Genomic DNA, 25430 nt, shown 5'->3' on the forward strand with positions numbered 1-25430 from the left:
ATACTATTCAGCTGTAAAAAAAAAAAAAAAAAGGAAATCTTAATCTTAATCTTTGCAACTGCATGAATGGACTTTAAGAGTATTATGCTAAGTGAAATAAGCCAGTCAGAGAAAGACAAATACCAAATGAATTTACTTATATGTGGAATCTAATGAATAAAATAAACTAAGAAACAAAATGAAAACAGACTCATAGATACAAAGAACAGACTGACAGCTGGGTGAAAAAGGTGAAGGGACTAAGCCAAAAAACTCATATTTACAGACAACAGTATGGTCATTACCAGAGGGGTGGGGTATGGGGTTAGAAGTAGAAGAGGCTAAAGGGGGGATAAATGCTGATGGAAGGAGACTTGACTTGGGATGGTGAATCACACAATACAATATACAGATGATGTATTACAGGATTGTACATTTGAAACTTATATAATTTTATTAACCAACTAAAGGCCCAGTGCACAACATTCATGCACTTGGGGGGGGCGGGGTCCCTGCGCCCTCTTATAGTCCAGGAGCCCTCAGGGGATGTCTGACTTCCGGCTTAGGCCTGGTCCCTGCAAAAGCGGGCCTAAGCCAGCAGTTGGATATCCTTAGTGCTGCCACAGAGGCTGGAGAGGCTTCCACCACCACTGCTGTGGTTGCCAGCTGTGAGCCTGGCTTCTGGCTGAGCAGCAGACCCCCTGTGAGAGTGCACGGACCACCAGGGGGCAGCTCCTGAGTTGAGTGGGATGGGGCTGAAACCAGGTCTCTGACATCTCCCAAGGGGTCCTGGATTGCAAGAGGATGCAGGCCAGGCCAAGGGACCCCACCAGTGCATGATCAGGGCCAGGGAGGAACACAGGAAGTTCGCCAAATAGGGAGGGACTGTGGGAGGGCTCCAGAGAGTGTCCAGTCTGTTTCACTCAGTCCCAATCGGCCTGACCCCAGCAGCAAACTAACCTACTGATCAGAGTGTCTGCCCCCTGATGGTCAGTGCATATCATAGCAACTGGTCAACCAGTTGACTGTCTGCCCCCTGGTGGTCAGTGCACATCATAGTGAGCAGTTGAGTGGTCTTAGCATATCGTTAGCATATTATGCTTTGATTGGTTGAATGGATGATCGGACACTTAGCATATTAGGCTTTTATTATATAGGATTTTACCCCAATAAATTAAATAATTTATAAATAAACTAGAGGCCCAGTGCATGATTTAATCATGCACCTGGTGCACCAGCGGGCTGGCTGTCCGCCGGTGCACCAGGCCTTCCGAAAGCCTCCGGCGCGGCGGAGGCTTTCGAAAGGCCTTGTGCCGGAGCAGACAGCCGGCCAGCTCCCCCGCTTTGGCTTTTGATCGCGGGGGAGCTGGCCGGCTGTCCGCCGGTGCACCAGGCCTTCCGAAAGCCTCCGGCGCAGCCATGACATAGACGCTGAGCTCGCGGCGCCACTGGCGCCGCGAGCTCAGCGTCCTGCTGGCCCAATCAGCTACCCCGGCCACCCTGAGTCCCGCCCCCTGCGCCTCCTGCTGTCCCAATCGTGGGCGTAGCGGAGTGATGGTAATTTACATATTACCATTTTATTATGTAGGATAAACAAATAAATAATAAGTAAATAAATTCAGGGGGGACATGAATGAATAAATTGAGTCACTAAGAAAGATTCATTTGAGGAAATGGCAATTAAGCAGAAACTTGTAATCACAGGCCAAGAACGAAGAATATTTCATGCAGTGGGAATAATTATGTGAAGCAAGTAGGATGTTGGCTTCAAAGCTAACAGAAAGCCATTGTGGCTTAGGGTATAATGAGATTAGAGTGTGGCCCCAGGTGAAAGTGAAATGAGATTTCATAGCTAAATTTTTAGTAAGTGAGTGACAAAATTAAAACTGAGAGGGTTTGAAGGAAGAGAAATAATAAATTCAATTTTAAATTAATATGTTGGTTTTGGTGCTGATCACAAAGCTGGAGGTAAGGCTTTTGAGCTATTAGCATATAATAATTGAAACCAGAGACAATGTGTAGAGCAATCTTCTGATGAGATATTTCTGGAGAAACACTAATGTTTAGGTTATAGACAGAGAAAGAGAAATTATAAAGGATGAGAAAAAAATGTCCAAATTGCTGAAAGCAAATCAGATGCATCATGCAAGCCAAGCAAGTGAATTATTTCAAAAATGAAGGATGACTAGCAGTGTCAAATACAGTAAGATTGAAGGTGAGAACAGTTTCAGTGGAATTGTAGGAATAAAAGCCAGTTTAAGGTGGCTTTAAATGGAATGGAAGAAATGAAATTGGTAATAAAGTGTGAAAACCACTCTGGAGAAAATTGGGTGCAATAGGGGAGAGATTAGATGAAATCTAAAAAGAATGTGAAACTTTAGTAAAAATTTTGTGGCTGCTATTTGTTTTATATGGAAAATTTTTATGAAAATTAAGGCATATTCACAGGATGATGAAAAGGAAACTGTAAAGAATAGAGTGTAGCTGATGGTGAAAAATTTTATGAGAGGTGAGAGAGAAAAGGGTACAGATGGAGATGTTGGCCTAGAACAATAGGATTAATCTTCATCTCCTAAAATTGGGAAATAGGCAATTATATGGGTAAGAAAATAGGAAATTTATTCAGTCAACAAAGATTTACTTAACTCCTACTATGTATCAGTTGAAAAAGATTACTCTGAAATGATTTAAAATAATCTTTGAGAATAAGAAAAGTGAAGATCAATAAAATCTTTAAAGACAGTGTGATGATTTAGTGTTAATATTGAGAGGAATGCCAAGGAGAATAAAATACACAAAAACATGAAAGTTTGACAGAAAATTATGTGGGCTTAACTGAGACTAAAAATCATGACTTTGTAGTGATTTTCTTTAGTAGCTCTCGGTCACTCATTTACAAAAGAGAGAAGGTAGATCTTAGCCTAAATAAAAAAAAAAACCTTCCCTGAGAATGTCCACAGCAGTTTTATTCACAACTAGAGGCCTGTTGCATCACTTCATGCACAGGTGGGGTCCCTCAGCCTGGCCGGCGATCAAGGCCTATTGGGAGGCTGGCTGACTGTGGGGAGGGGCTGCGGGAGGTTGGCTGTGGGAGCCCACTGACCACCAGGGGGCAGCTCTTGCATTGAGCATCTTCCCTCTGGTGGTCAGTGCGTGTCATAGTGATTGGTCGACCGGTCGTTTCGGTCGTTCAGATCATTTGGTCATAACGGTTACTTAGGCTTTTTTATATATAGATAGCCTAAAACAGGAAACAATTCAAATGTTCATCAACAGAAAAATGGAACAACTAATTGTTTTACTCACCATAGCCAAAAGATAATAACACCCCAAATATTCATTAACAGATTAATGTATAAACAAAATGTGACACATACATACAATACATTATTCCTCACCCATAAAAAGGAATAAATTTTGGTACATACTACAACAAAAATTATCTTTGAAAACATTATGCTAAGTGGAATAATTCAGACACAAAAGGACAAATATTGTATAATTCCACTCATATGAAGTACCTAGAATAGGCAAATTCATAGAGACAGAAAATTGAATAGAGGTTACTAGAAGTTGGGATAGGGGAAAGAGAGGCAACTGGGTCATGATTGTTTAATGTGGATAGACTGGAATTATAGGAAAGTTCTAGAAATGGATAGTGGCTGCATAAAATCCTATATAATAAAAGGGTAATATGAAAATTGACCCTAATGGTGGAATTACCAGAATGACCACTCGACCAGTCCCTATGAGGCACACTGACCACCTCTTGGTCCCTTTCCCTGGCCAGCAGGCTCCCATCGCCTGATGGTGAATGGGGAACTAGGGGTGGGTGGCGGGGGACATGGGTGTGCCAAGTCAAGGCCCCCACCCCACCGGTCACCCCCCCACACACAGGGGCAACCTGTGGTGGGGGTGGGGCCGGTGGGCGGGTGGGAATGGCTGACTTATTGGTTCCTCCTCCTGGCTGGCAGGCTCTGATCGCCTGATGGCAAACAGGGAATGGGGGTGGGTGGCAGCAGGAGGTGGGACCGGCTTCAGGCAGCTAGGGAAGATGGCCCTGATTACAGGCCAGGCCTAGGGACTATACCTGCACACGAATTTCGTGCTCTGGGCCTCTAGTATTATTATAAGTAATGCTACTAAATGGTGTACTTAGAAATTATTTAAATAGCAGGTTTTATGTTATAAATATTATACCACAATTTTAAAAACATAGTTACTAGAACCCTGGTTTTCCCTTCTTCCTTCTCATTTCTCTTCTTTCTAAAAAAAATTTTAAGTATAATTTTCATAAAATAAAATGCACTGATCTTAGGTATTTGATTCAAATAGTGAAATAAATGTATATATGCATGTAATCATAATCCAAAATAAGATATTAAGCATTTATATTACCCCAGAGAGTTCCCTTATAGACATTTCCAGTCAGTCTCCAGACTTCTAACACCATAGACATTTTTTGCCTGTTTTTTAAAAGCATGTATAAGTTTAATGAAACAACAAATTATTTGTGTGCCTGGCATCTTTAATTCAACATAATATACTTTTAATTTTTATTGTTGAGAGTATTATAGGTGTCTCCCTTTTGTCCCCCCATTGCACCCTTCCCCACAGACCCCACCCCAACCCAGGCCTTCACCACTCTATTTATTGTCTGTGTCCATAGGTAATGCATATGTGCATATAAGATCTTTGGTTAATCTCTTCCCAACCCCCCTCACCATTTTCCTCTGAGATTCATCAGTCTGTTCCATGTTTCCATAACTCTGATTCTATTTCATTCGTCAGTTTATTTTATTCATTAGATTTTTTGTTAATGTATTTTTACTTTTCTATTCAATTATTGTTAGACTAGAGGCCCGGTGCACAAAATTTGTGCATGGGGGGGGTCCCCTTCAGCCCAGCCTGCACCCTCTCCAATCCAGGACATCCCTCTCATAATCCAGGACCACTGGATCCTAACTGCTCACCTGCCTGCCTGCCTGATTGCCCCTAACTGCCCCCCCTGTTGGCTTGGTCACCACCAACTGCCCCCCCTGCTGGCCTAGTCGCCCCCAACTGCCCCACTGCCAGCCTCATCACCCCTAACTGCCCCCCCACTGGCCTGGTCACTACTTACTGCTCCCCCTGCTGGCCTGGTCATCCCTCACTGCCCCCTCTGCTGGCCTGGCCACCCCTCACAGTACCCCCTGCCGGTCTGGTTGCCCCTAACAGCCCCCCTGTGGGCCTGGTCACCCCACACAGCCTGATGCTCAGTAATTTGGTCACCCCTCACTGACCCCACTGCTGGCCTGGTCATCCCACACAGCCAGCTGCTCGGTTATCTGGTTGCCCCTCACTGCCCCCCTGCCGGCCTAGTCGCCCTACGCAGCCTGCTGCTCAGTCGTTTGGTCACCCCTCACTGACCCCCGTGCTGGCCTGGTAACCCCACGCAGCCTGCTGCTCAGTTGTTTGGTTGTTCCTCACTAACCCCCCTGCCAGCCTGGTCACCCCATGCAGCCTGTTCAGTCGTCCGTTCGGTTGTTTCGGTTGCAACGTTCGCTTAGGCTTTTATATAGATAGATATGCCTTTATTGCAACCCTCCTCCTCCTCCTCCTCCTCCTCCTCCTCCTCTTCCTCCTCATCCTCCTTCTTCTTTTTCAAGAACACCCTTCAGAATTTCATATAATACTGGTTTGGTGGTGATGAACTCCTTTAGCTTTTTCTTGTCTGTGAAGCTCTTTATCTGACCTTCACTTCTAAGTGATAGCTTTGCGGCATAGAGTAATCTTGATTGTAGGTCCTTGCTATTCATCACTTTGAATATTTCTTGCCACTCCCTTCTGGCTTGCAAAGTTTCTGTTGAGAAATCAGCGGATAGTCATTAGGGCATTCCCTTGGAGGTAACTAACTGCTTTTCTCTTACAGCTTTTAAGATTCTCTCTTTGTCTTTAACCACTGGCATTTTAATTATGTGTCTTGGTGTGGGCCTCTTTGAGTTCCTCTTTGCTTCCTGAACTTATAAGTCTATTTCTTTCACCAGGTAGGAGAATTTTCTGTATTATTTCTTCAAATAGGTTTCAATTCCTTGCTTTCTATCTTTTCCTTCTGACACCCCCATAATGCTTGAAGTTGTCCCACAGGCTCATTATACTATCTTTATATTTTTGGAATCATTTTTCTTTTTGTTCTTCTGATTGGGTGTTTTTTTTTTTGTTTTTTTTTTTTTGCTTCCTCATATTTCAAATTGTTGATTTGATTTTTGGGATTGTCTCCTTTAATGTTGATTCCCTGTAAATTATTCATTATTTCAATTAGTGTATGCTTAATTTCCCACTGGTCCTTTTACATGTCTTTGACATTCTCACTAAGATCCTTGAAAGTCTCACTAAGTCCTTTGAAAATCTCATTAATTCCCTTGAAGCTCTCATTAAGTTTCTTGAAATCCTCATTAAGGTTCTTGAGTAAGCATATAAACATTGATTTGAACTCTGTATCTAGTAGTGTGCTTGCTTCTATTTCTTTCATTTGTGACACATTTCTTTGTCTCCACATTTTGGCTGCTTCCTTCTGTTTGTTTCTATGTATTATGTAGAGCTGCTATGTCTCCTGGAGTTCGTAGAGTGCCTTGTGTAGTAGGTGTCCTATAGGGCCCAGTGGCTCAGCCTCCCTAGTCACCTGAGCTAGGAACTCTAGGTGCATCCCTGTGTGGGCTGTGTGTACAGTCTTGTAGTTGAGCCTTGATTGCTGTTAATGTCACTGGAAGGAGTTAACTTCCAGGCCAATTGGCTGTGAGGACTAGCTGTGGCTACAGTGGAAGAGCTGCTGTGCAGGAGCTGACCCTATGGAGCAGGACTTGCTTCAGTGGGTCTTTGGTGCTCACTGAGTATGCCTCATAAGTGTGTTGCTTGTGGGTGTGTAGAGTTGTTATTTGGTCTGAAGCTGTCCACTGAGTGCACTGGCTCTGGGGCCTCTTGGGAGGTGCAAAGTCAGCCATTGCCTAGGGCCACCTATCAAGAGTTACAGGGAGATCTGTAGTTAGCTGCTACTTGTATTGGGCTAGGACCATGGTCGGCAAACTGCGGCTCGTGAGCCATATGCAGCTCTTTGACCCCTTGAGTGTGGCTCTTCCACAAAATACCACGGCCTGGGTAAGTTTATTTTGAAGAAGTGGCGTTAAAAGAAGTTTAAGTTTAAAAAATTTGGCTCTCAAAAGAAATTTCGATCGTTGTACTATTGATATTTGGCTCTGTTGACTAATGAGTTTGCTGACCACTAGGCTAGGAAGTGCCCAGGCAAGGTCTAGCTTGAAGCAAGACAGACTGGTGCTAGTATCAGGTCTAGAACCTTTTATTGATAGGTTTGATACCAGTTGCTGCTTGGTTGAGAGATTTTAGCTAAGTCTGAAGCCTGAGCCAGGACAGGCCATTCATATGAAAAAGCTGCCACAAACAGCATCGGTGGGGCTGCAAATTGGATGGGCAGGGTCTCAGGGAATCACCAGGGCATAGTGAACAGTGTGGGCCAAGCTGATGGAAACTCATATATGGCTGCCAGTCAGCTCTGCAATGGGAGAGGTCCCAGCACAGGTACAATGACCCATACAAGTATCCTGTCTTGGAGAAAACTGCCCCGGAGTCCTGCCCTAATGCCAGACAGTCCAGTTCCTCCCTGTATGTCCCTGTATTCCTCAAAGCTGCTGCTGGGCAGTAGAACTCAGAGGAGGCGGGACTGTGTAAGTTTGTGCACCGACCTTTAAGAGGAACACCTGGGACTCCAGCAGCCTCTGTGTCACTCAGCCACAATCCTCCACTGGTTTTTACAGCCCGAAGTTATGGGGGCTTCTCTTCCCAGCTCTGGAACCTGGGCTGGGTGTCTGGTGTAGAGCTGGGAACCCTTGCTTCTCACAGCAGTCTCTGCAGCTATGATATCCCTCCCAATTTAAAAAACACCACATGTGAATGTCAAACCAGCCTGTTCCCCACCTCCACCCTGCCTACCAATCTCAATGTGCTTTCTTCTTTACTTCTCTAGTTGTAGGACTTCCATTCAGCCAGATTTCAAGTGGTTTTAAATGATGGTTGTTCTAGATTTTAGTTGTAATTTTGATGTGGTATGGAAGGCGATGAGTACCCGCATTTACCTATGCTGCCATCTCGGTTCTCTTTTCTCAAAATAATATTTTTGAGATTTATCCATGTTGTTGTATGTATCAGTATTCCATTCCTTTTTTCTTTTCTTTTCTTTTTCTTTTGTTGTTTTGTTTTGTTAATCCTCACCTGTGGATATTTTTCCATTAATTTTTAAAGAGTGAATGGAAGGGAGGGGGACAGATGAAGAGAGAGAAACATTGATGTGAGAGACACATCGACTGATTGCTTCCCTCCCACACCCCTACCAGGGTAAGATCCTGCAACTGAGGTATGTGCCCTTGGCTGGAACTGAATCCAGGACCCTTCAGTCTGCGGGCTGACACACTATCCACTGAGCCAAATCGGTAGGGCTTCATTCCTTTTTAATCATGAATAGTATTCCATGGCCTAACCCATTTCAGCAAAAATAGAGAAGGGATTATCTGAGACAAGCTTTATTTCTCACTGAATAAATTTCCAGGACACACATGGAAGACCCACGTTCCTGACATTTTTATACCAACAGAAACATTGCCAGCTTTGATTAAAAAAAAAAAAAAAAAAGGACAAAGAGTATAGAAATGAAAAAAAGCTGCCAGATTCTCAAAATTCTATGTGCAAGAAACAGACTGGTAATGTGTGTTAACTTTAACCAAATGTGTGTTAACTTCTATGAAAAAAAAGGGGGGGGGGAGGGGAGGATGACTCAGAGGGTGAAGTAAGAAACCCATGAATATGAAACCATCTGTTCAGAACCAAGAGCTAGGAGCGCCGAAACTTGAAATTAGAGAGCAGAGCTGTGAACTGCAGATGATTATTCCCAGGCCTTGAAAGCTAGATTTTAAATTATTTGCAGTCAATATTACTTTTTACATTCATTTTATCCCGTTTGAACTAAAATGTCTATAACTGTTACCCTATACCTGCCTCACCATTATATTTTAGGAGCAAATAACTTGTTTCATTAGTTTCACAGAAACACAAGTGAAAAAAACCTGCACCAATAGATGAATCATACCTGGAACATTACTAATACTGACTTAGAGGACAAGATTAGGAACTTTTGAGGTTTAGATGAGATGTTGGACTTTGAGCTGATGCTATAATGGGATGAGACCTTTGGGGAACTTGGGATGGATTAGTGTATTTTTCATGTGGGAAGGATGTGAATTCTTAGGGACCAGAGGGGGAAGTATGAAAGGCAGAATAATGGTTCCCAGAGATGTCTAATGTGACATGTTAACATTACATGGCAAAAATAATTAAAGTTGGAGGTGAAATCAATTTTCCAGTAAACTGGATTTTAGGGAGATTACCCTATCAGTGATGGCGAACCTATGACACGCGTGTCAGCACTGACATGCGTAGCCATTTCTGATGACACGCGGCTGCATGCCGAGGATGAAACATTTGCTGCTCCTGAGGATGAAACATTTGCGACTAGAGTCTTGGAGTTAGTTTTTTCCTCAAAGTGACACACTACCCGAGTTATGCTCAGTTTTTTGGCGAAGTTTGACACACCAAGCTCAAAAGGTTGCCCATCACTACCCTAGACTATCTGGGTGGGCCCAATCTAATTAGAAGAGCTCTTAAAAATGGAAGACAGAATTAGTAGCATGGATCAGAGAGATGCAACATGAAGATGTGAATTGCTCTTGCTGGTTTTTAAATCGAGGATGGTGGCTATGAGTAAAGGGATGTGGCAGTTTATAGAACCTAGAAATGGCCTTCAGTTTATAGCCAGCAAGAAATCAGGGCTATCCGATCCATGTGGCTCAGTGGTTGAGCCTTTACCTATGAACCAGGAGGTCACGGTTCGATTCCCGGTCAGGGCACATGCTCAGATTGTAGGCTCAATCCCCAGTAGGGAGCATGCAGGAGGCACCAATCAATGATTCTCTCATCATTGACGTTTCTATCTCTCTCTAGCTCTCCCTACCTTTCTGAAATCAATAAAAAATATATTTTTTAAAAATAATAATGTCTTTAAAAAAATGTTTTTTTAAAAAAAGAAATAAGGGCCATCAGTTGTACAGTCAGAAGGAGCTGAATTCTGCCAAGAACTTCAGTGATCAAGGAAACAGATAACCCGAGAGTCTCCAGATGGAATGCAATTCTGCTGATGCCTTAATTTTAATATGGTGAGACCTGTGCCAGACTTCTGACTTATAGAAATTTAAGATAATAAATGTGTCATTTTAACTCACTAAGTTTGTGTTGCAATTTGCTATGGCAGCAATAGGGAACTAATATAAAGCCAGTCAAATATTTCTACTGTTTGGGGGATTACATTCTTATAGGGGGAGATAGTCCTATATAATAAAAGCCCAGCAACTGACATGGTGGAACGACCAGAATGACCAGAGACCAGAATGACCATAGCCCCTTGCCCCAGCTGGCCCCGCACCCCCAGTGAGCGGTTAGGGGCAATCAGGCAGGTAGGCCAGTGGTTAGGGGTGATGAGGCAGGCAGGCAAGTGGTTAGGGGTGATGAGGCAGGTAGGCAGAGGCGATTAGGGGTGATGAAGCAGGCAGGCAGAGTGGTTAGGGTGATCAGACAGGCAGGCAAGCAGTTGGGAGCCAGCGGTTGTGAGAGGGATGTCCAACTGCCAGTTTAGACCCAATCCTGCTGTGGATCAGGCCTAAACTGGCAGTCAGACATCCCCCAAAAGGTCCCGGATTGCAAGAAGGTGCAGGCCAGGCTGAGGGATGCCCCCCTTCACAAATTTTGTGCACTGGGCCTCTAGTCAATAAATAAAATATATAATAAAGAAATTACATAGTATGTTAGAATGTAATAGGTAATACACAAAAGTAAAAATTAGAAGAGGAAAGGGAGATGAGAGTGCAATTTTAAAGGGGTAATTAGGGTGGGCCTTTTGTAAAAGGGACATTTGAACAAAGGGGGTTAGCAGTATAAATTTAGCAGTTCAAATAAAATTTAGCAGTATTTTATTAAATAAAATAATGGGTTACCTAATTTGTTTGAAATATTAGTATTAGAATTTATAATAAGACATACTTTTTTCAAGGTTTATCCAACATAGAAAAAAAATGGTTGTTCATTATATTGGCTAAACATAGTATTTTAAAGATTGTCTTTTCTATTTTTCTCATTATTAGTCTAAATGTTTTTTTATGGTTTTCATATTTTTAAAATATATAAATTTTCTCAAGATATATTATGTTGGAAGCTTCTCAACGTTTTTCTAAAAATGTGATAGAGTTCTTTCACTATTTCCATTTCTAACTAGATCTTTCTAGTTTTTGAGACTCAAAGTAACATAGGAGAGTATGTTAGGTACTATCTGAGGCAAGCTCTTCATCTTAGATGCTACAAACTTTGGCAGGCTGTTGATTCACTCTTAACTTCCATGACCTCCTAGTTTCTATCTGATAGAGAAAAATTGCACATGTTTGCAAAGGTGTTATAAAAATTTTTAAATCTTGTAAATTTCTTTGTAAATTATTTTAATTTGTGTATACCATCCCAATAGAACTTTTCTTATTTTGAGGCAAACCATTCAGAGACACAATTTCCCACTTCTTCATACGTTTTGAAGTGCTGCTCAGAAAGTGCATGTGTCATTGATTGGAACAAGTGGTAATCTGAAGGAGCAAGGTCTGGTGAATATGACGGGTGGGTTAATACTTCCAAGGCAAAATCTTTTAACGTGTCTTTAACTGGTTTTGAAGTGTGTGATGGTGCGTTATCATGAAGCAAAATTACTTTGCTGTGTCTTCTGGCCCATTCTGGTCGTTTCACGATCAAAGCATGGTTCAAATGATTATTTGTTGTTGGTAGCGATCAGTATTAACGGTTTCACCTGGTTTTAGAAGCTCATAATACATCACACCTTCTTCATCCCACCAAACGCAGAGCATTCATTGTCTTCTTTCTGAAGCGATTTGGCCTTGTAATTGATGTTGATGGTTGACCTGGAGAAACCCATGATTTTGTGCGTTGGGTATTCTCAAAATAAATCCATTTTTCATCCCCAGTCACAATTCGATACAAAAAGACTTTCTTTCATGCCATTGAAGCAACATTTTACTGTTGACTTTTCGGTTTTCCTTTTGTCTTTCGTTCAGTTGATGTGGCACCCATTTTCCTTCCTTTAAAATCTTTCCCACGTGGTAAAAAAGAACGAGTACTTACCATTTGCAACAGCATGGATGGAACTGGAGAGCATTATGCTAAGTGAAATAAGCCAGGCAGAGAAAGATAAATATCACATGATCTCACTCATTTATGGAATATAATGAACAGCATAAACTAATGAACAAAAATAGATCCAGAGACAGAGAAACAATGATCAGACCATTAAACCTCAGAGGGAAGGTAGGGGAGGGTGGGGGTAAGAGGCAGAGATCAACCAAAGGACTTGTATGCATGCATATAAGCCTAACCAATGGACACAGACAACAGGGTGGTGAGGGCATGAGTGGGGGGAATAGAGGGGGGAATAATGGGGGAATAAGGATACATATGTAACACCTTAATTAATAAATTTAAAAAAATAAATTATATTGAAGAAAAACAAACAAAAAATAACAAACAAAAAATATCTTTTCCATTGCTTGTAAACAATTGGAAATTGTTTGCTGAGCAACATTTAATCTTTCTGCAAGTTGTTTTTGAGTTTGACATGAATCTTCATCCAATAATACTCGTATAATTGTTGGTCTTCAAACTTTTTTGGTTGACCTGGACGTTCTTTGTCTTTCACATCAAAATCACCACTTTTAAAGCATCTAAACCAGCATTCACAAGTATCTTGAGATGGAACATGTTCACCATAAGCTTCCCGAAGTATATGATAACTTTCAAGAGCACTTTTCTTCAAAATAAAGTAATGAATTAAAACTTCCCGCAAACGCTCTTTTTTGAAACGAAATTCAACATTTTTAAGCGTAAAAATATCTATGATTTTAACACCTTCAGAAAATTTGACATATGAAGTTTTGAAGCTTGCTGTCAATACAACAAAATAGCATACATATCAAATTGCATATATATCAACATATGTGTAACTCCATCTCTCGAAAAAAATCCCAGTTATTAACTGGTACACCTGGTAAGTAGCTCATTGCTCAATCATGTGCTGATGAATAAAGCAATTAAATAAGTGTAAAACAATGTACACATCCTAAAAATTGACATAGATTTGGTGCTGATGGTGTATAGAGTATCAGATCTAACTGAGAATATCTAAACAGATTTGCCTTCTAAATCATATGTGTAACACAAATTTCAACACTAGAAAATGCAGTTTCTTAATAAGCTTCCTCAATGATTCCTACAATTCCTGTTAGACATCACAATTAACAGGAATTATCATTAATGGTGAAAGCCTGGAACCACATAGTTTGCCAGTTCTGAAGTGGTAAGGGAAGACAAAATGGTTTTAAAAACTTCCTGAGCCAAGGAAATAAAATAACATAATTTTGAATTGAAAAATAAAACAGGTGATATTAATATTTTTAGAGAGGTAATAAGAAGTCTGAGATGACCACTAAATTGAAAAGACATTTCTTTTGCTTTTCTATTCAATCTCATTAATTTCTCAGAGCAAATAATTTTAAATTAACTAAGTCACCATTCCTTATATTCAATTGTAATTTACTAAGCACTTATGATGTAATAGGTGCTATGCAAGACCTTGGCTATACTGAAATGTAAAATTGAATTGTTGGCCTCCAGAACCTCCTAGTTTAGAAGACAGACATTTATTACCCAATGTGTAAGTTCTATGACTGTGATAAAGAGAGAAACAGAAGAGGCTGCTCATGCAGTCTGATAATTTGGGAAGAGTTACTTGGAAGAGATTATAGCTGAGCCAAGACTTAAAAAAATGAAGACATTGATTGACGACTCAAATTTGGAGAAATTGCATTTCATATTTGGAAATATGTGATGTGAGAACTGGCTAATTCAGGGAATTTTAACAAATACTGGTAAAGGCTGGATCATAGGTGAATGTGGTAGAGTGGGATAAGTAGTCTGTGGCCAAATCATGTGGACCATTATATGATACACTAAGATAGTAGGAAGTTAATGAAATATTGTTCTCATCTTGCTTTCATTAATGTTTATGCAAGTAATTTTTCATCTTTTATTTATATGGAAAACAGGAAGGTCTTTGAGAACAGCATATACAAAGCTATATTTACTAGGGATTTTGATAAATGCTGTACTTAGCACTTCAATTTCAGTCTTGAAGAATCAACTGCCATTCCCAAACCTTAAGGTACAAGGCTCTCTGTGTTAGTCTTTGTGTTTTTTGTTCTTCTTTTTAGTAATGCTTAGCTTAATGGAAAGGAAGACCAAAGGTATTTCACTAGGAAAATCATAATGCAACTGCACTGGGTTGAATATGTCAATGCAGAACCCCATCGTGACCTTAGGAAATAGGAATCTACAGATGTAATTAGCTAAGTTAATATGAGGTTACTGATTTAGGGTGGGTTCAAAATCAAATAAATTGCATCATAACAAGAAGAAAATATACAGACAAAGGTATAGATTGGAGTTATGCTGTTACAAACCAAGGAGCACCAAAAATTGCTGGTAGCAATGGGTAGTTTCTTCTTTAGAGCCTCCAGAAGGAACCATCCCTACCAGCAACTTGATTTCTAATTTCTGGCCTTGTGAACTGAGAGAGAATAAATTTCTTTTTTTAAAAAAAAAAAATTTCAGCTCTAGTAAATAAATACAGTAAACAAGAAAATATACCTAAATATTGTTAGAAATTTCTCAGGTGACTTTTTCTAGATGGGACTTTACCTATTCCAAACATTTCAAACCAGACTTAATGGATAGATGAATAAGTTTTAGGAAACCTTATTCTAATTACATCATCTACTAGTATAATGTGGAAAAGTCTATATAAATTTCAAGATCTTAGAAAAATATTAGTGTCCCTCTATGCCTATGTACTTATTTAAATATCTAATTCTTATTTATGCTTAGTCATGACAAATAGATAATTATTTTTACAATTTATTTTCTCTTTCTATTTAAGGTTATTTTCTTTGTCCCACCTTGAGGAACTTGATATTTCCTACAATAGTATTGAATCTATTCCAAATGAAATCCAGAAACTCAGGTATTTTGGAAGTAATAAGTACACAAAAAATCATATTCCCCTGAAGGGTATATTTGGTGATGATGGAGAAAATTCAGTTCATTCATTTATTTAATAACCATCAAATATATGTAAAGCAGCCTGGGCGGTGTGTCTCAGTGGTTGAGCCTCAACCTATGAACCAGGAGGTCATGGTTCAATTCCCGGTCAGGGCCATGACAGGTTTTGGGCTCAATTCTCAGTAGGGGACATGCAGGAGGCAGCTGATAGATGATTCTCTTTCATTGATGTTTCTCTCTCTCTGTCCCTCTCCCTTCCTCTATGACATCAATACAAAAATATATATTTTTAAATGTGAATCATAAAGTTTATCAAAAGATAATTTGAATGATTGGCACTCTATATTTTTAGGATGTAATGTTTCCAATAATTATTTAAAGAACACTTAATAGAATGACAGGCTACTCCTGTTGATTTTTTCACATGTGCTCCTGTAGTTCTTATCAGCTTTATTTTATTTTATTTTTTTGTAAGGAGATAGATATACACAAAATGCTAATAATACAAATGTAATTTTAATGCTAAGCTCCAATTCTTTCTCACATTAATCTTTTAAAAGTCTCTGAAATTTATCTATATCCTTCTAAGTTGGTACCATACTATGTTGATTATGACTTTAGAATAATTTTTAATAGCTATTAGGGAGATTAGATTTCAATAATAGTCTCTTAACTATTTTCTTTAGATCATGATCTTTAAAATACTTGATATAATTTCAAGACTCTCCTCACCCAAAACACATAAACACAACATTGGGATTTTAATTGGAATTCCCCTGAGTTTACATTTAAGTTTTGAAGAATTCACATTTCTGATGATAATAAATATTTTTGTTCTAAAACATAGTATATTTTTTCATTTGTTCAGATCTTATTTCATATTCTTCATAAGAATTTATTATTCACTTCACATAAGTCCTTTGTCTTTCTTACCAAGAGAGAATACTTTCTAAGTATTTTATGTTGCTACTGAGTATGCAGTATTTTCTCTATTTTTTTTCTAGTTCACTATTGCCAGTACAGAATAAAAAAAAGCTTGTGCTTCTTTACATTAATTTAAAATCAGCTTATGTAGCCAAATTATTTTATTAGTTCTGGTTGAGTTTTACTAGATTTTCTTTGGTTTACAAGAAGCATAATCTTAACTTCAACAAAATTAGATAATTTGTCTCTACTTTTCTAATGTTTATACCAATTATTTAATTTCTTTGTATTTTATTAGGGGAATTGAAGCTGTTCACATTTGAAATGACTGATATGTTTATTTTTTGCCTTCCATTTCACTTTGTATTTACTATCTATTTACTTTCTCCTTTTCCTATATATTTCTTTAATATTTTTTTCAGGATGTTATTCTCTTTTTTCTTCCTTGTTAATTTCAGAACTCTACTGTACTTTTCAGTCTCTTACTAATTATAATTCCTTTCCAAAAACTCATAAACAAATACATTTTTCTTTAGTATCTTACAAAAACAAGCTAAAAATCACTTCCCCCAGCATCATAGTCTGTCTCCTCACTGCTGTGTTCCACCACTAGTTAAGACCTTTAGAATACTTTCATTTTCCTGCTTTCCTGCGTTCCTTCTCAATGCACTTACCCCTTATCTAGTTATAGATTTTGCTGAGACAGTTTAGGAACTTTTATTTCAAATTCTCATTAGTATTTTTCCTTTTATTATGTCTCTTTACTCAAAGAATATTTATTTAGCACTTAGATCTCACAAGCTTAACAAATAAAGTAATGTCTCTCATTGGTGGGCAATCTCACATTACAGCCCTTTCACAAGCAGCTTCCATCCTCACGTCCTCCTATAGCTTCCAGAGTTGCACATGAGGTATCTGCTGCCAGTTTAATTTCTTTTTCTCTTTTCGTGGTTCTTATTTTTATCTGGAAAGACTATGGTTTTCTCATTATCCTTGATCTTCAGAAATTTTGTCAGATTATGCTTAACAGTATGTCTTTTTTTATAATCTGTTTAAAAGTTTCCTGCATCCAATTCCACTCTGGTAGGGGGGCACACCAACAAGCAATTCTTGGACACTAGCTGGGTGTACTACAATTCAACTCAATTCTGACACTGTCTCCCTGGAGATAGCATTAGATCCCACTGGTTGTAGGCTCAGTCCCACAAGACTGCCCCCCACTTCAGATGCCTCTAGCAAGCCAAGGTTGTAAATCAGAGGTTTGGTCCCACGACCCTTCCTCAGGTGTAATTAATTTGCTAGGGCAGCTCACAGAACTCAGGAAACCTATTTACCCTCTAGATTACCAATTTATTACAAAGGACATATGTTTAAAAATGCAAATGCACAGCCAGATGAAAAGATACATAGGATGAGATCCCGAACAAAATAGCTTCTGTCTTCATGGATTTGGGGGCTCAGTACAGGTGTACAGTGAAGTGTCCTGGTTCCCACACCTGGAAGCTCTCCTAAACACCTCCGATAGGGTTTTTTATGGAGGCTCCACTACATAGGCATGATTGATTAGAGTACTCACTATTGGTGATTGATTCAACCTCCAGCCCTTCTCTGCTCTCCAGAAATGAGGGGTCCACCCCTTTAGTAATGGTTGGTTGTGCTGGCATCCTGCACCATTCTAAGGTGCTTTCCAGCAGCCACCTCATTATCATAAACCTAGCTATGGTAGAAAGGGGCTTGTTGTGAATAGCAAGATGCCCATTTTAATTTTATGGTTCTGAAGCAATTTCAGAAACTGAGGAGACCAAATATAACAGATGTTCCCATTGCTCCTATTGCTCAGGGCTGTGGGCCAGAAACTGTGGATTCAGAACAAATATATATGAGAAATATATTTTGGCCATTTGAGTGGCCAAATATATATTTCTTATAAATCATGATATCATGTCTGTTTTTATTGAAATTCGGTGAACTCTTCTAACCAGCCAGTTCAAAAAGGCATTTATCTGTTATACTATCAACAATAAAAAATATATCAAACTTTTTTTTAAATTAAGAAATGTTTCATTATTGCCTCTCCTTCTCCGTCTGTTTTCTTTTCTTTTCCTGAAACATGTATTACTTACATGTTAGGTATCCTGGATCTGTCTTCCATGACATCTACATTGTTTATCATTATTATTTTTTAAAATGCTTTTGCTCTATTTCAGTTATTCTACTTATTTCAGTTATTTCTTCTGTCTTTTCCTCTAACTCATATCTCTACCAATACCATGTTCTTCTTTAGTTCATCCACTTAATTTTTTAGTTTTACAAATCATGTATTTTGGTTCAAGAATGTCTCTGTATGAGTGTGTGTGTGTGTGTGTGTGTGTGTGTGTGCGCGCGCGCTATATTTGAATCTTACTGTTTCTCCTGCTCCAATTCCTTATCTTCTCCACAGAGAAATAAGTAAATGGTTTTGTATGTTTTGTTTCTTTTTCTCTTCTGGCTGCCCTATCTTCTGCTCAGGTCTAATAGCAGATTCAGAGTACCATTCAGAGCACCAGGTGTGTTAGTGGTGTAGCTGGAGGAGGTTTCTCTGCTACCTAGGATGTCAGATGCAAAAGTTATCTGAACATGGAGCTCTTTAAAGACTATTTAGCCTTAAATAGTTGGTATCCTACTGAGCATCCCCAGAACTCTTTGAGAGGAAGGGTGCACCCATATTGGTGGGACCTCTAAGATAAATCAACTCAGGCAGGGCAGCCTCACCAATGGAGGTTCTGGGGACCCTCCATGGCATTTCCCTAGAGTGCAAGACTTATTCTGATTGTGCAGAGGACTCTCTGCTTCTGGCCCCTGGGTTGTGTTCACTTTAGAGAAAAAAAGTGACTGTGCCAGCTCTCTCCTTGGGGACCAAAGCGGAGCTAGAGTCTGGCTCACCCTTTCTAGATTGTGAGAAGCGCAGTAGTCAAACTGATGGAAGAACAAAGCTAGCTGAGGTACCCTCTTCTTAGCCTCATTGTCTTAAACATTTTCTTTGATCATTATCAGCAGGAATCAGAATTAAAGAACTTAAATTGTGTGTATAAGAGATGTGAAACTAGACTGCAAATGAGAATCTATAGCCACCATCAAACCCAGCTGTTTATTACCTAGTCTTTTTATTTAAAATCTATAGCTATTTGGTTATATCAATGTCTTCCCTCCTAATACATTTGACAAATTAGACCAGCTTTTGATTAGATTTTTTATTTTTTATATCACTTTTTTTATTTTATTTTTTTCCTTTTTTTTAAATTAAGGTATTACATGTGTACATATCTTACCATTGCCTCCCCCACTCCCATACATGCCCTCACCTTCCAGTGTCTTGCATCCATTGGTTATGCTTATATGCATGCATACAAGTCCTTCGGTTGATCTCTTATCTCCCACACCTCTCCCTAACCTTCCCGCTGTAATTTGACAGTCTGTTTGATGCTTTACTGTCTCTGTATCTATCTTTTTGTTCATCAGTTTATAATGTTCTTCATTATCCACAAATGAGTGAGATCATGTGGTATTTTTCTTTCATTGACTGGCTTATTTCACTTAGCATAATGCTCTCCAGTTCCATCCAGGTTGCTGCAAATGGTAAGAATTCCTTCTTTTTTATGACAGCATAGTATTCCATTGTGTAGATGTACCACAGTTTTCTGATCCAGTCATCTGCTGATGGGCACCTAGGCTGTTTCCAAATCTTAGCTATTGTAAATTGTGCTACTATGAACATAGGGGTGCATATATCTTTTCTGATTGGTGTTTCTGTTTTCTTGGGATATATTCTTAGAAGTGGGATTACTGGATCAAATGGAAATTCCATTTTTAATTTTATGAGGAAACTCCATACTGTTCTCCACAGTGGCTGCACCAGTCTGCATTCCCACCAGCAGTGCATGAGTGTTCCTTTTTCTCTGCATCCTCGTCAGCACTTGTCGTTTGTTGATTTGTTGATGATAGCCATTCTGATAGGTGTGAGATGGTAACGCATTGTCGTTTTGATTTGCATCTTTTGGATCATTAGTGACTTTGAGCATGTTTTCATGTGTCTCTTGGCCTTCCTTATGTTTTCTTTCAAAAAGACTCTATTTAGGTCCATTGCCCATTTTTGATTGGATCATTTATCTTTTTTTAATTAACTTGTATAAGTTGCCTGTAGATGTTGGAGATTAAACCTTTATCAGTGATAACATTTGCAAATATGTTCTCCCATTCAGTGGGCTTTCTTGTTGTTTTGTTGATGGTTTCTTTTGCTGTGAAAAAAGCTTTTTATTTTGATGTAGTCCCATTTGTTTATTTTCTCTTTGGCTCCCATTGCCCTAGGAGCAGTATCAGTGAAGAAGTTCTTTCGGCATATGTCTGAGGTTTTGCTGCCTGTGGATTCCTCTAGGATTTTTATGGTTTCCCAACTTATGTTTAAGTCCTGTATCCATTTTGAGTTTATTTTTGTGTATGGTAAGTTGGTGGTCTAGTTTCATTTTTTTGCATATATCTGTCCAATTTTCCCAACACCATTGATTGAAGAGACTGTCTTGACTCGTTGTATGTTCATGCCTCCTTTGTCAAATATTAATTGAGCATAGTGGTTTGGGTCGATATCTGGATTCTCTATTCTCTTCCATTGGCCTATATGTCTGTTCTTGTGCCAGTACCAGGTTGTTTTGAGAACAGTGGCTTTGTAATACAGCTTGAAATCTGGTATTGAGATCCCACCTACTTTGCTCTTCTTTCTCAGGATTGCTGTGGCTATTCAGGGTCTTTTTTTATTCCAGATGAATTTTTGGAGAGTTCTTTCTAGGTCTGTGAAATATGCCATTGGTCTTTTAATGGGGAGTGCATTGAATCTATAGATTGCTTTGGGTAGTATGTACATTTTAATGATGTTGATTCTACCAATCCATGAACATGGTATGTTCTTCCATCTGTTTATGTCTTCCTCTATCTCTTTTTTCAGTGTCCTGTAGTTTTCCACGTATAGGTCTTTTACCTTCTTAGTTAAGTTTATTCCTAGGTATCTTAATTTTTTTTGTGCGATGGTAAATGGGATTGCTTTTTTAGTCTCTCTTTCTTTAAGTTCAATATTGGTGTATAGAAATGCCAGATTTCTTGGTGTTAATTTTGTATCCTGCTACATTGACTGATTTGATTTTTATATGTTCCTCATGAAGAGATACTTTTCTGACTTCACAGCACTAGCGAGAAAGTTTACAAGTGATGTAGAAAACATGATCAAGACACAAGTGTTAAAATATGAGGAAATGAGAGATGTTGGTTCCCTTTGAATAAAGGAAGAAAGGTTACTAGAAGCAATTGACACAGTAAAAATCAAGGGGTGATGAAAAGTCAAAATACAACATAGCACATAATACATTTTGAGAGTGTTAATTTCACTGTTTAGATTGGGTTTAAATGAAAAAATGTGTTGGTGTTCAATTTTTCTTTGAAAATAAATTCTTTCTTTGTATCATTATCCTATACCTTATATATTACATTTTATTTAGTACTAGAGCCCAGGTGTACAAAATTTGTGCACGGGCGGTGGGAGGGGTATCCCTCAGTCCAGCCTGCACCCTCTCCAATCTGGGACCCCTCTCACAATCCAGGACTCCTGGCTCCCAACTGCTTGCCTGCCTGATTACCCCTAACTGCTTCTGCCTGCCAATCTGATCATCCCCTAACCACTCCCCTGCCAGCCTGATTGATGCCTAGTTGCTCCCCTGCCCACCCCATTGCCCCTAACTGCCCTCCCCTGCCAGCCTGATTGCCCCTAACTGCCCTCCCCTGCTGGCCTGGTAACCCCTAACTGCCCTCCCCTGCAGGCCTGGTTCCCCCCAACTGCCCTCCCCTGCAGGCCTGGTTCCTCTCAACTGCCTTCCCCCGCTGGCCTTTTCACCCATAACTGCTCTCCCCTGCTGGCCATCTTCTGGCAGCCATCTGTGTCCACATGGGTGTAGCCATCTTGTATGTTGGAGTGATGGTCAATTTGCATATTACCTCTTTATTATATAGGATTCTATAAGATAACATGCATTCATCTTGCTATGTTTGAGGTTATTATTTTTTTATATAAGAAATAATGTTGCAAAGACCTAAAATACAAGCCTAATTCTACTATTCACACAAATGTACTTTTGTGCAAAATAATATATTGGTTCAGTTGCTTTTTAAGTTAATTTTCTTTTTTTTAATTTTTTCTTTATTGATTAGTGTATTACATGTGCCCTTATCATCCCATTGCCCCCCCCCCCACCCTCCCACTCATGCCCTCACCACCCTGGTGTCTGTATCCATTGGTTATGCTTATATGCATGCATACAAGTCCTTTGGTTGATTTCTCCCACTTAACCCCATCCTCCCCTACCTTCCAACTGAGGTTTGATGGTCTTATCCATGCTTCTGTCTCTGGATCTGTTTTTGTTCATCAGTTTATGTTGTTCATTATATTCCACAAATGAGTGAGATCATGTGGTATTTACCTTTCTCAGACTGGCTTATTTCACTTAGCATAATGCTCTCCAGATCCATCCATGCTGTTGCAAATGGTAAGAATTCCTCTTTTTTACCACAGCGTAGTAAATTCTTTACCATTGCGTAGATGTACCATAGTTTTTTAATCCACTCATCTGCTGATGGACACTTAGGCTGTTTCCAAATCTTAGCTATGGTGAATTGTGCTGCTATGAACATAGGGGTGCATATATCCTTTCTGATAGGTGTTTCTAGTTTCTTGGGATATATTCCTAGAAGTGGGATTACTGGGTCAAATGGGAGTTCCATTTTTAGTTTTTTGAGGAAACTCCATACTGTTCTCTACACCAGTGGCTGCACCAGTCTGCATTCCCACCAGCAGTGCATGAGTGTTCCTTTTTCTCTGCATCCTCGTCAGCACTTGTCGTTTGTTGATTTGTTAATGATAGCCATTCTGACAGGTGTGAGATGGTACCACATTGTCGTTTTGATTTGCATCTGCTAGATGACTAGTGACTTTGAGCATGTTTTCATATGTCTCTTGGCCTTCCTTATGTCTTCTTTCAAAAAGTATCTATTTAGGTCCATTGCCCATTTTTGATTGGGTTCTTTATCTTCCTTTTGTTAAGTTGTATGAGTTCTCTGTAAATGTTGGAGGTTAAACCCTTATCAGTGATAACATTGGCAAATATGTTCTCCAATACAGTGGGCTTTCTTGTTGTTTTGTTGATGGTTTCTTTTGCTGTGAAAAAGCTTTTTATTTTGATGTAGTCCCATTTGTTTATTTTCTCTTTGGTTTCCATTGCCCTAGGAGCTGTATCGGTGAAGAAATTGCTTAGGCATATGTCTAAGATTTTGCTGCCTGTGGATTCCTCTAGTATTTTTATGGTTTCCCATCTTATGTTTAAGTCCTGTATCCATTTTGAGTTTATTTTTATGTATTGTGTAAGTTGGTGGTCTAGTTTCATTTTTTTTTTGCATGTATCTTTCCAATTTTCCTAACACCATTTATTGAAGAGACTGTCTTGACTCCATTGTATGTTTAAGTTAATTTTTTTTATTCTAAGGAAATACTTAAACACTTGTAATTTATCATTGCTAAGTTTTATTCTAATTTGCAGGAACATTGAGACAGAATTTTGCTTCAGTATTATAAATTGCATTAAAGGCCTTAGAAATATCTTTACTTTTGAGAGTATTACAGATGTTCTCCTTTTATTTCCCCCATTACCCTCCTCTACCCAGTTTCCACCCTGCCCCAGGCCTTCAACCACCCTATTGTCTGTGTCCATAGTAATGCCTATCTACGCTAATAAAAGAGAAAGATGCTAATTGACCATACCTCTGCTATTATCACAGCCAATCAGGAGTGATATGCAAATAAACCCAACAACGATGGTGGGTAAATTTGCATATTCAGGCAGGGCAGGCAGCACCTGATGTTGCCCGCAGGGTCCAGGCCATGATCGGGGACCGGGTGGCCTGGCAGGCAGCACCTGAAGCTGCCCACGGGGTCCAGGCGGCGATAAGGACTGGGAAGCCCCATCGGGCAGTGCCTGAAGCTGCCTGCGGGGTTCAGGTGGTGATTGGACCTGGGCAGGCGGCATCGGCAGCGCTTGACATCACCCACGGGGTCCAAGCAGAGATCGGGACTAGGCAGTTTCAGCAGGTAGTGCCTGATGTCGCCCGCAGGATCCAGGTGGCAATTGGGACTGGGCAGGCCCAGCAGGCAGTGCCTGACACCACCTCCGGGGTCCAGGCCATGATTGGGAACTAGGGAAGATGACACCTGCAGTGCCTGATGTTGCCCACGGGGTCCTGGCAGCAATCGGGGACCTGGGTAGGCGGGGTTGGCCAGGGTCTCCAAGATCACTGTCTGCCCCCGGGCCGCCTGCGGACACCAGTGGAGCAGGCCCCGGTTGAACATTTTAATGAAAATGGGATGCCTGTGCCCCGCCCCACCGTGCCCAGTCCCTGGCGAGGAGAGGGCAGTGGGCAGTTAGGAGGCACCGGGGCTCCAAAGGGGCTGGGAGCAACCTGCAGGGGTGCTACCAGGAAGAGGTGCTGAACCATGAGGATGCAGAGGGCTGGCTGACGGAGGCACACAAAGGTGCAGATGAGGCAGCTCTCGCTGGTGCTGAGCTGGAAAAGTGCATCGACAACCTGATGGACAAAATCGCCTTTCTGAAGAAGATGCACGAAGAGATCACTGACCTGCAGGCACAGATCCAGTATGCTCAGATCTCCGTGGAGATGGATGCGTTCTCCAAGTCTGACCTCTCCGCTATGCTCAAGGACATCCGTGCCCAGTACCAGAAGCTGGCTGCCAAGAACATGCAGAATGCCAAAGAATGGTACAGGAGACACTTCACCATGCTGACCGAGAGCACTGCCAAGAACACCTACGTGGTGTGCACCACCAAGGATGAGGTTTCCGAGAGCCACCGCCTGCTCAAGGCCAAGACTCTGGAGATGGAAGCAAGCCTGGGCATGAACAAAACACTGGGAAAGCAGCTGCAAGAGCTGGAGGATAAGCAGAACTCCAACGTTAGTGCTGTGCAGGACACAATCTACAAATTAGAAAATGAATTGAGAACTACAAAGAGTGAAATGGCACGATATTTAAAAGAATACCAGGACCTCCTCAATGTGAAGATGGCTTTGGACATTGACATTGCAGCTTACAAGAAACTTTTGAAAGGTGAGGAGACCCAGCTCAGTTTCACCAGCGTGGGAAGGATAGCCAGTGGCTACTCCCAGAGTTCCCAGGTCTTTGG

At 40.3% G+C, this 25430-nt stretch overlaps 1 protein-coding gene across 1 annotated transcript in view; it reads left to right on the top strand.

Moving 5' to 3' along the window:
- The window catches only part of LRRC63 (leucine rich repeat containing 63), a gene marked incomplete at both ends in the record, with an annotated part of 124883 nt that overhangs the window by 77563 nt on the left and 21890 nt on the right, over positions 1–25430 (top strand). Inside the window, one exon of the mRNA XM_079778720.1 lies at positions 15119–15202. Within this exon, the coding sequence (XP_079634846.1) occupies positions 15119–15202 (84 nt within the window). The remainder of the gene's footprint in view (positions 1–15118; positions 15203–25430) is intronic.

This window comes from Cnephaeus nilssonii (genome assembly GCF_951640355.1).
Source record: "Cnephaeus nilssonii genome assembly, chromosome: 8".
Lineage (NCBI taxonomy): Eukaryota > Metazoa > Chordata > Mammalia > Chiroptera > Vespertilionidae > Cnephaeus > Cnephaeus nilssonii.